Source organism: Seriola dumerili, unplaced genomic scaffold (genome assembly GCF_002260705.1).
Source record: "Seriola dumerili isolate Sdu_G_001 unplaced genomic scaffold, Sdu_1.0 BDQW01000003.1, whole genome shotgun sequence".
Classification (NCBI taxonomy): Eukaryota; Metazoa; Chordata; class Actinopteri; order Carangiformes; family Carangidae; genus Seriola; species Seriola dumerili.
Genome location: NW_019174258.1, coordinates 4,696,630 through 4,708,153, shown reverse-complemented (window position 1 = coordinate 4,708,153; position 11,524 = coordinate 4,696,630). Strand labels below are relative to the sequence as shown.

The 11,524-nt window shown below is 39.1% G+C and overlaps 2 protein-coding genes across 3 annotated transcripts in view; one reads left to right on the top strand and one right to left on the bottom strand.

The window, feature by feature from the left end:
- Nucleotides 1–323: 323 nt before the first annotated feature.
- On the bottom strand, nucleotides 324–7,128 carry LOC111220164 (PWWP domain-containing protein MUM1L1-like). 2 transcript variants are annotated; one of them, XM_022743161.1, is made up of 14 exons: nucleotides 6,925–7,128; nucleotides 5,875–6,044; nucleotides 5,334–5,776; nucleotides 4,949–5,219; nucleotides 4,672–4,806; nucleotides 4,488–4,558; nucleotides 4,214–4,290; nucleotides 3,958–4,018; nucleotides 3,771–3,846; nucleotides 3,587–3,637; nucleotides 3,242–3,483; nucleotides 1,746–1,967; nucleotides 1,112–1,200; nucleotides 324–1,020 (listed from the first exon to the last, which is right to left on the bottom strand). In XM_022743161.1, exons 2-14 carry the CDS (start codon nucleotides 5,879–5,881, stop codon nucleotides 921–923), a joined length of 1,845 nt encoding a protein of 614 aa, XP_022598882.1. In that variant the 5' UTR covers nucleotides 5,882–6,044; nucleotides 6,925–7,128; the 3' UTR covers nucleotides 324–920. The 2 variants fall into 2 exon arrangements, with proteins under 2 accessions (XP_022598882.1, XP_022598889.1); XM_022743168.1 differs by having other exon boundaries at nucleotides 4,672–4,785.
- Nucleotides 7,129–10,508: 3,380 nt separating this feature from the next.
- Nucleotides 10,509–11,524, top strand: part of kif26b (kinesin family member 26B) — a 75,103-nt gene continuing 74,087 nt past the window's right edge. Inside the window, exon 1 of the mRNA XM_022741735.1 lies at nucleotides 10,509–10,695. Within this exon, the coding sequence (XP_022597456.1) occupies nucleotides 10,636–10,695 (60 nt within the window). The 5' untranslated portion in view covers nucleotides 10,509–10,635. The remainder of the gene's footprint in view (nucleotides 10,696–11,524) is intronic.

The window sequence follows — 11,524 nt, the reverse complement described above, 5'->3', positions numbered from 1 at the left end:
TTCTTTCTTTTCTTTTTTTTTAAGTCAGTCCTTAATTCCACCACAGGAAGTAGATCCTTTTGCTGTTGACAGCTTTTTTCACCTTCAGACCTAAAGCTCCCCTCAGCACTTTATGACTTTTAATGTTGGAACATAATTGGTACCTTTCTACCCAACATCAGTGTCAACAGTAAGGTGAGGTGTTGAGTTTGGTCCAGCCATAGTATGTCTGCAATGTTTTGCAACATATGCGTTTCTTGTAGTGTACCTCTGCAGGTGTAATAGTTCAAAGGGGGTACCTGTCGTAAACCAAAACAATTACTGTATGACGACTCAGTGTGAAAAGTTTTTGTTTCATGAAAAATAACCAATTTCTTTTCAATAACAATAAGTACTTTCAGGAGTCAGCTACAGCTGATTTTCATGCAATTACATTACACACATGGAAAAAGTTCAATACACTGATTAAGCATATACATATACATATACATATCTGAAAATGTAAAGCATGATTTTTAAGTAAATCTATAAGTTGACAGGAATGCTTTCATTGGCTCACTTTTGTCCTGAGACCCCCTGGTAACTGTGCTGCTTAGCTCATGTATCACCTTATGTTGTGATGATGACAGCTTGTATTTAAACGCCTTTTTTTATTTGGCACTTGTCCATCCTTTATTGTGCGAGAGTCTTATTATTAAAGCTAAAGCATGATTACTATTGACATTTTGAAACCATATTTTCTTGATTCACATTTTGAACAGCTTTTTAAATGTTAAACCCAATACTTACATGTACAGTGTTACAAAATGCAAAGGAGAACTGAGTCAGTGCACTGTGAATTATCATGGATTGCAAGGCACACAGAGATGGCTACATTATCTATAAACAATTTGGGGAAAAAAAGAACAGTAACAAAATCCATTTTTATAACACTCAGTCCTCTAACTGATGGGGTCAGAGAATAATGCACGTGCAGTGTTCTGATGCTGTGATTTTTTTCTTATTTCCCGCTCAATCATCAAGTCAAACTCCTGTCTTTCTCTGAAAAAAGAAAGAAAAAAAAAAAATCACAGATCATATTTTGTATTTAGTGTAAAAATTCCTTTAATGGTTTAACTCATCAAACTCTTACCTGTTGCTTATACATCGTCCTTTTAGGTACTTTTCCTCTGCCTTTTTTAGTGAGACATTGTCCACACCAGCTATGGCATAGATGATGGCCTGGATAGAAAGACAATAATATTACAACACCTGCACTACATAAACAGTGAACTGCATAGCAGACAACACAACATAAGCTACTATAATAGACAAAAACTAGAATTACTGCCTCGGCTGTATGCTTCCACCAACCAGCCAAGTTGCAGGAAATATGGTCACAACCTCCCCTTCCTGAATTACAGCATTGAATGATGGCCAATAGTGTTTTTGCTGAACATTATGATGACATAAAATGTCATTGCTTCATCATGTTATCCTATTAGACATTGGTGTTAAATTGTGTCATAATCAGTATATGAATTTGTAAGTTATGGCTAAAAACGTGCTTTGTGAGGTCACAGTGACCTTGAATCAGTTCATCCTTGAGTCCAAGTATGAATGTTTGTGCCAAATTTGGAAGTTCCCTCAAGGCATTACTGAGATATTGCGTTCACAAGAACGGGATGGACAATGGACAACTGGAAAACATAATCTCTTTGGCCCTGGCTGTTGCCAGTGTGGAGGCATAATAACACAAATGAGTACTGATGAAACCTTAAGCTCACCTCAGGAAGAAGCACATCCAGGACAAAGGGGACACGTTCCATGGATTTCACCTTAGCCAGGAAAGGAGCAGTTGCCATGGCTGATGCATAGACCTCATTTAGGTACCAGTAGACCTGGTCTAACTGCTGGTCATCTTCCAGGTATATGTTTACCACCTGCCTCCGTTTGGCCCTCAGAAAGGAGTGCAGCCATCTGGACTGCTCCTGCCCACGGATCACAGCCTGTAAAGAGAGTGATATGGTGAGGGTGGATTTATTCATCCAGGGATGGGTGCTTGTATCTTCATCATCTTACGTGCTCTTTTTTAGTCCATCATACTATATACCTATTAAAAATATCAACCACATTTAGTTTTTTGATCCCTTATTGTATCATAACATTAAAATCTCATAGTGGATTCTCTTACACTGATCGACAACAGAGACTCCTATGTCAAATATAAAACAAATTAACATTAACATGTAGGAATGTAAAACAGATTTATTGCTCTCATAAATATTCACCCATGTCTACGTTTGTTTGAGCTTTGTACACCTCGGGGCACCCATTTGTCTTTGCAAAACTGGTTGAGCTCTTGCAAGTTACATATTGATTGGGGGGGCGAACTGCAATTTGTAATTTGCAAAAACTCCTGTCTGAATTGAGGTCAACATTCCGGATACTCATTGTGAAGCTGTATTCACAAAGACATCAGACATCAAATTTACCTTAATGTAGTCTAATTGTTAAGTGCCTTCAGAAGTTATCAACAATACTTCTAATCTGTACTTCTAATCTAACTTTGTAGCTATAGGTTTGGAATGTTTCTTTATTTTTGTTTTGTTTTGTTTTTTAAACCAGGATATGTACTAATCACTTTGCAGAAATGGTTGTTTTACAGCAGTTTTACCCAAAAACCATGGGTCACACCTTGCTTTCATGCAATCGATCTCGACTTATGCATTTATTTTGGGATATCTTTGTATATTTATGTGAATAATATTCATAGTTGATTAAGATCCCTTTTGTTTTTGCTTTCATGTTGAGGATGTTTTTTGCCCAGTAATATTTGCTGTGATGAAAAATGTAAATTACTAACTGGCCTTGTAATGTTAAAGTTACATGCTAAAAAGCTGAAATGTGATATATTCATGTCCATTGTACACACATTAAAATGTGTTTCTTATTACATGAAAAACATTGGCGGGACATGGAAGAAATTCATTCTAATGATTCATTCAAATCATGGGTGATAGTTTAACATGTGGAACTGGTTCATCTTGTCAGATAACATTGTAATGAATGGCATCTAGCTGGAGTATACCTCCATGTAAAAGATTCAGTGGTAATACTACTTTTTTACAGTATACAACTAGAAAGGCGAAGGCACATCAAATTGTTTCTGAGTGAAAGCCTTACCAACATGAATCCGGAGTAAATTGTATTGATAAAGTGTTTACTTAATCCAAGAACTACATTAGCAACACGGCAAAACAAGAGGCTTCATTAATCATACCAGGAGGCGTCCTTCCACCATACGCTGCTTGACGATGAAATGTACGAGCTTTTCATTAGCGCGGTTGTGGGCTGCATGAGTCCGGTCTGGCAGTAGCCTCTTTGAACTCCTGCTGACCTCTTCCGACTGTTCAATAAAGCTGTCCTCCTTATGATCGTCACCCAGTTCCTCCAACATTGCATCACTGGTGATGGTTAGTCTCTCTGAGGCTGCCTGCGGATACATCCGCCTCACTGGATGGCCTGGAATAGTTAAAAACCAACAGTGAAGAGCATCGTCAGGACCCAGTGGGGCTGCAGGTGTACTTAAGTAGCCTCTATATGAATGTCATACAATGAAACTTACTCATGCCATGAGCAAAGTACTCAATGAAGGAGCCAGAAAATGAGCCACATGCTACAAAGACAAAGACATGGTTAATACTGCCAATAATTCTGTTGTATCTGAACAACATGGTTTACATGAAATGCATGTAAATATCAGTGTCCTATATCTGTTTCTGCATAAGCATCAAATGGACAATACAAACCAATACGTATTCTGTAGTCTGCTATGAGATCCAAGGACCACGCAATTGCAGCATCATACTTTTCTTTGGCTTTACACTATGACAAAACCAACATGAAAGACAGAATTACTCTGCCACAGTGTCAAATAATGTTTTCAGAAAATCAGAAATCAGAAAATTGATTGTATAATTTGTGAGCAAGTCTTACCACCAGCTGATCAGCTTCTGCACAGTCAAAAGGCTTCAGGGTTTTCAGAGCCACAGAAAACCTTCAACAAAACAAACAACTAAAAACTAAGTTCCTGAATATCTGAAAGTGTGCCAGCAATTTGGACATTAACATCTTGATGTGTGCAGTCAGGTTTAATAATATCACATCAGACAATGAAGGAAATTGTACTAACTTAAAAGTGCAGAAGCATTAACCTGCAAAGCAGTGAGAGAAAATACATTCTAATTCTTACCCTTTCTTTTTCTGAATCATCGGGTCATCAATGAATATGATGCTGGATTTTTTCTGCTTACGGTTCACACTTTTTACCTGCAGAGAAGAATAATATGGATTTTAAACATTTTAAACCATTAAGGCTTGAAATTCACTAGTTCAAGCTTCTCTAATGAGATAAATTGTTGATTTTATAAATGTTAGTGAGAAATTGTGCATTGTTCCTTCTAAAAACGTATATCAAAGCATGTGCTTTTGAGAAATCGATGATACACACAGGTTTTTGCACTCACCAATGCAGGCCAAAATGGATAATTTCTAAATTTGCACCACACAAACGCCCCTTCTGTAATGGAAAGGGACTCTGGAAGACACAGGTATAAACAGTCCACTTAAGATAGACATTATGTACACATTATTCACTCCATATACAGTCCTCGAAGAGGTTATTTGCATTCGATCACTGTATACCCTCACTTTTGTCCATCTGCACCAAGAAGCTTGGTAGCTCCTCCTCATCACTTTCCTCATCTTCCTGGAAAGACAAAGATGGCAGCTGCTCCTCATCAGGACTCAGCTCTATTGATAGATCTGAAGACAGCAAAGACTCGTCTTGTTGGGGGTTTGGGGGGTATAGAGGAAGCAATTATACGAAATTAGAGCAGATACATTTACAAACCTGAATGATTTAAAAATATGAGTGAATCTGTGGGCAGTGCTTAAAAGCATTATGTTGACCCTAAGAATACAATACCTTGTTCTTCTACATCAAGCTTCTTCAGTTCAAATCTTGGTCTAGGTCTCTGTTTGGATAACAGAGAGGTGGTATCCTTCTGTAAATTCCTTGTCTCAATCTTCCGCTTCTTGCTGGGCTGGCACTTGGCTTGTGGACGGTTGGTTTTACTGCAGGTCTGTGTTTGCTCCTTTGTCACCCTTTTTCTGACTTGTCTTGGCTGGCAAGAATAACCCCTCTTGCATTTGCTTCGAGATTTTGATTTGAGGCATGGCGAATCTACCTCTGATGTCTACAACAGAACAAATGTTAAAGGACTTCAATAATATGACTGAAAGCTGTTGATGATGAAAAGTCTGGGTAAAATGCACAGACAATATTTATCACTAACGATATGATCAAATACCTTTAACTGAGTGATGATTTCCGTGTATTCCAGCTCTGCTTGTTTTGCTCCAGGAGGGGACTTTGAGGATATACTGGACAGGTTATCAGTGGAGGAGCTGTGCACTGGTGTGGAGGTCTGGCAGGCCTCTTGTGTCCGTCCTGTTTGTCTCCTGCCTCTTTTTGGAGTACTTCGTAAGAAACATGCTGAGGACTGGCTGTCTATGGCAAAATCACTGCCTGGCACAGCATTTGATTCCTCTGTGACTGGAGATGAAACAGTGTCTGAGGTAACTTTCTTTGCTGATGTCTTCTTAGGTTCCCTTTTTCTTGTTTTCCGAAGTCCAAAATCACTGCCTGGCACAGCATTTGATTCCTCTGTGACTGGAGATGAAACATTGTCTGAGTTGACTTTCTTTGCTGATGTCTTCTCAGGTTCCGTTTTTCTTGTTTTCCGAAGTCCACCTGAAAGATCATTCACAATCATATCTCTACTGTCATTTGGAGTTGCTTAATATGTGAATTTCTCTTCGAAGAAAGTGAATAATAAGATTACATGTTACCTTTCATTGTTGGTGTAGTCGTGTTGCTGAAAAGATTTCCCTTGAGTTCATTGGGTCAGAAGTCTACTGAAGTAGCCAAATGTGACATGTATCAAAGCAAATTTCCTTCACCTGGAGAGGTGAGTCTCTAGCGCTGCTGCCAGGGCTAAGACAAGTAAAACGATTGGCAGCTGTATGGCAGGAAAGAGAGGGAACGGTTAGAAAATACTGTTCAACATTAGGACCTTAACTAGAACTACTTTCGCTTTGCTGTTAGACCATGTAGACACTGTGATAAATGGCACATTCACACCAGTCATTATGTGCATCTGCCTACCTCAGGCAAATTGGACGTACGGTAAAGCCTGTCGCCACGGAAACCAGATCGAAACATGCCTCGCAAATTAAAACACAGCTCAGTAATGTTTATTGAACATTACATTACATTTACAACATTACCTCCTTCACCACGTTACTGCAGGAAACATTTCTGCACAGGTTTTCACAGAAGACCACGCATTAAAGTATTTAGCAATTAATTAATATTAAAAACATAACGCCACATGAGTACAAATGCCAAGCTAAACCAGCATAACAACTAGGTTGTATTATTTAACTAATGCACTTGAACACATTACAACACGAGCTGCAAGCTAACATTGTAGTTTGCCAGAGGTGATACAACTTTAACATTACCGGGCTGCTAGCAAACAAGCTGCACCGTAACTACATTTAGTTTACGTTAGCATGCTAGTAAACAAACGTACCCACAAAAATCTCGAGCAGTGAAAACAAAGGCCGTTGTTTATTGCTAACAGACATGGCGTGACATAATAACAAAAAACGTTAATGACACTTAGGTTTGTACGATTATTGATCGAAGTTTCATGTTAGTTACATCTGTAACTCAGCGCCTCCTGTAAACACTAGCGTCAGCCACGAACAAACATTCAATCCAGCAGCTGGTACGTGTACGTCTCAAGACTGAAACAATGAAAGTGACTGACAAGTTTTACCTCAGGAAACCTCAGGAAAAACGAAATAGTAACTGTTACAAAGCTAGCCACTCACCTTAAAAATCAGCCTACATTTCGGACAATTAGCTCCGAATTTCAGGCCAGGTCAGTTCACGCACACTGCACAGATTCACCACTGAAAAAAGTTTTTCGGATTAAAAAGACTTCCACTTTGCGATTAAGTGTTTAAATATTCAGTATAGCGAAACCAACAGTTTGTAACACAATCCCCGTGAACAATCACACTACCACTACGACTTGTTAGCACTACTCAGGGGTCGTAAACCAGCATTAAAGACGTGTACCGCCACCTACTGTACCGGAGAGCGCAGATTCCTGACGGCTGACGTCGCTGACCTGCTGCGGAGAGGGACGCGTGTGCAGAGCTGCGTTCACACCTGAAACTATTGGATCATTTGTCCAATTGAAAAAATTAAAAGAAGAGCTAGGTTTGTTAGTGAAAGGACATTGCCAGGTGTAGCATGGGCTACATTTCACACAATGAACGGTTAACAGTACACACATGTCTTTTTTGAATTTAAGAACATAATGATTCACAGGATAATGTGTAATATGTATTATTTTGAAAGAAACTTTGCTCACTTTATTGACAGATATTTAAGATTCCAGACATTTTTCCACTTTAAGATATCAACAAATCTAGACCAATAGGACACAACATAACAGGTAATATTTCTCTGAAAAAATAACTATATGTTAAGCTTTTGATTTCTTAAAATAGTATTCATCAGGTAGATAATAGGTGTTGAAGTTACCTGAAGGTCAAGTGTTGGTAAACAAGCTGGTCTTTCTGTTCCCTTTAGGAGGAACAGAATTCCACAAGGCAAACTCCTTTGGGATAACAGGAATGCCAAAAGTATCAAGAAATTAAGAGTAGCTCAATAGCTGTCCATTAATATTAAATAATTTATTTACTAGAATTATTAGACAATTATTAGAGAGTTTAAACTACATGCTCAAGTCCCAATGTATCCTATATGCAGAGCCCAAATACTATATCACCTTGTTTTTCTAAGGTCAAAATCTTTTTTTCTGTGATTCTGTCTGTTGTTGCCTCTCAATCCCCCTGTCACTCCTACAGATAACTTTATACCATGTCTTTGCCAGTGTTTACTCATGTTCAATTCAGTCAACATCTACAAATGCAGCAACCAACATTATGAACACTTAGTTGCCAGTGTGGGCACCCATAGATAAAACTATGATGTAGTTTGTGGCACGCTTAAATTGCATTATAGAGAATTGTTTCAAGCCTACCCTTACTGATATGAGTGAAGTGGACAAAATAATAGAAAGACCCGCAAGTATAGCGCAATAGAAGTCTAACAGCACCATGAACTACATCCTCCAAGATGATCATCTTCTCTTCTCTTCAACAGAAACTGAACATTATAACTGGCATGAAGGAGGATTAGACTGACTTAGTTTCAGGTGTACTGATAACTAGAAGAAGGTTTCTTAAGTACAGAAAAACAAAAAAAAACAACAGTATATTGATCTGAAATTCAGGTATAAATACTCCAACACCTACATGTCTGAGTTCTTAGACACCATCTGTAGGCATTGTCATAAATATGAAGTAGTAGGCCTGTGTGCCATCTTTTGTTCAGTGTGGTAATATGTTATACTGTTTACATTGTAATAAGCTATTAATGGTCATAATACATTGGTTGTCAATTGTCAATACACATTTTTTTTCATGTATGCATTCTTTCCTTCAATAAATTGCCAAAAGGCCTTTTTCACAGAGGACATTAGGACTTGTCACAGCAGGATAAGCACAGCTGTTAATAATAACATTAACAATGGCTCTGTTGTATTGAAGTGCCCCAATAAGCCACGACAGTGTGACAGTGAGCCAACATGCACAATACCAGAACCTTGAAACTGCAGCAGGTAAATCACTGAATGGAATACAGTTATAATTCATTTTATTATCTACACCTGTGATTTATTAGGCTATATGTCAAACAGTTTTGTGCAAATGTGCATTTGCAGTTGCGGCTCCCAAACTCTGGAACGAATTGCCTTTACACATTTGGCAGGCCTCTTCACTGCCTGTTTTTAAATCTCTTCTTAAAACATACCTCTTTTCCTTGGCTTTTGACACAGTCTGAGATGTTGCTTTTTATTAATTAACTGCTGTTGTTTTTACACGTGTTTTATGTCTTTTTGTAATATTAATGGGAGATTTTTTGCTTGTGTTTTATGTCTTTTTTGTATTTTTTTGTTCTTGTACAGCACTTTGGTCAACTGTGTTGTTTTTAGTAAATAAGATTGGATTGGATTGGATTGAAAAAAGGCCTCTGAGTGTAAATTTGCAAACAGCTACCCTAAATTGTACCTCTTATTTCTGTAATAGAGTTTGTGTGAGAAAAACATTTTTGTGGCTTTCTAAAGAAATTCAAAAAATATTTGATATTTGCAAAAATCAACAGTAAACTTTCCATAAAAATTGAAATCTGAAAATTGGCACCATTAACTTAATTTTTTTTAAATTTAAGTTAATGATGCTTTGTGCTCTTTATTCACTCTGCTGTATGTCTCTCACAATACCTCTAAGACAACAGCAGAGGGCACTGTGTTACCACTCACGTATACTGCTCTCTATTACAAAACAAAGGTTCCAAAAACACTATGTGAGTTTATGCAGAGGTGTCTCCTCCATTAAAAGTTAATGTTGAAACATTAAGAGCTTTTGTACTGATTTAAACTCTATTCTAAGGCTTGGATCTCTTAATTCAATTGATATATTCCATCTAGAAATACTGCAATCTGTGTAAAATATCCCCAGGTGTTATTCTAATTGTGCAGTGCAAGACCTTAGTGTCCTCATTGTTATAGCCATGGAAGAGTCCTTTATTGTGCATAGGAGTTTAACATATCATTACTAATAAAGACATCCTAAAGTAATGTGACAAATCTCCATATAAAAGTTTATTTTTTTCACTTCAAACAGGCAGCAGTCCACCTGCCACTCAGCTGGAACCTCTGGATGTGTATTGGCCTTTAGTCGATGAGGGGCAGGGAGGCCCCGCCCTCATCCAGATGTGCGCCTCTCTCCTGCCTCAGTCCACTGCTGCTTCAGCAGAGTGCGGAGCCTCGGGAAGTCAACAGGAGGGTACGGATAGTAACACTTGAACTATAAGCAGCGAGGAACTGACTCCTTATAGCTGTGGTCTATGCTAGATCTTATTCGATCTAACGAGTCGTGACTTTGTCAGTGACTCCTGAGCCGTGCGTCGGAATTTGCGCCCCTTTTTTTTTCTTTGTTTTGTTTTACCTGGCAAGCCTCAGACGCAGAGCTGATGGAGAGAGGCAGGGCTGAGTGCGATGCCAGTCCGGAGCGCTGTTGAGCAGAGACCCCCATTCAGCGCAGAGCAGACTCTGTTGACAGGGAGCGGTCTGCTTTCACGCACGACCTGTGTGAATCCTCAGTCCGGTTTTAGCAAGTGCTTCGAGGGGTTTCTTTAGAAGCAACAACCTGCGGAAAAAGAAAAAAACATTCAGGATTTTTTTTAAAAAAATTGTTTGTTTGTTTGTTGGAGACGGTATGGGGATGTAACCGGTTTCCACATGCACTTGGAAGCGGCGCGAGGTTGCCTCCAGATTGAGAAGAGCAAACTGCAGGGGCGTGTGGTTAATTGAAATCGATCCGGTGGTCTCTTTTTGAATGTGACGCAGCAGCAGAGGTTCTTTCTCCTCTCCTCTCCTCTCCTCCTCCCCCCCATCTCTCACCTCCAACATGACTTCACTGTCGGGGACCAAGGAGAGGTCTGTGAGCAGCCGGAGCAGAAAATATGGGGTAGGTTATCCATTCGAGTAGCCGAGGGGTGGACACACCTCTGTTACCTAGGCTATAATCCTGGTAAACATAAGAACTTATCATCCATTCAGTGCTGCATGCACTTCAGCTCACACCACCCATCCATTTTAACAGGAAACTGTAGTTTTTCTCACCCTCTTCAGGCTGACATAAATATGAAGGTGACAGCTCTCATTAGATTTGTGTCCATGCTGTTGATTGATTGCTTTGTGAAGATCACATTTTGCACATTGCTGCTCTTGGTGTCACAACAGTGGCATGCATTTTCACTGATAGATCTCCCACTTCTCTAAATTACCACTAAGTGAGAACCAAGCAGCTATACTCACACCTGTGTCACTCCCTATGCCTACAGCCTTATAAGTGTTAATTTATAAAGCATGGTTTGCTCACATTATACCAACATCTTCACTTAGAGATGATTGAGCATTCCCACCTATCAGCCTGCCAATTTTTGCCTTATTATAGTCCTTGTGAGGGATTACAGTAGCTATAGTGCCCAACCTTTCAAGCTACCACCACATCAATGGGTCTCTCTTCTCTGACTGGATTTACCCAGCCGCAAAAGATCTAATTTTCAACTCCTTTGCGGCTCATTTGATGTTCCCATGTGGCTGTCTGAGTAGGGAAAAATAACACAGGTCTACACTTGGAATCTTCCTTGATCCTATTTAGCATCCAATATGTTGACTGCCTCAGCTTGGGCTGTAGCACCACAGTGAATGTTTAACATTGCTTCCTGTTTGTGGGTTTTTAACTGAATGACCATTTGATTTAATAACCTAACGGCAGTTTAGACTCATTTTCC

Coding starts and splice junctions, on each gene's coding strand:
- LOC111220164 (XM_022743161.1), bottom strand. Junction 3,638..3,770: donor AGACTACAGAATACGTATTG/GTTTGTATTGTC, acceptor TTGTCTTTGTAG/CATGTGGCTCATTTTCTGGC. Junction 3,484..3,586: donor GTACTTTGCTCATGGCATGA/GTAAGTTTCATT, acceptor TAACTATTCCAG/GCCATCCAGTGAGGCGGATG.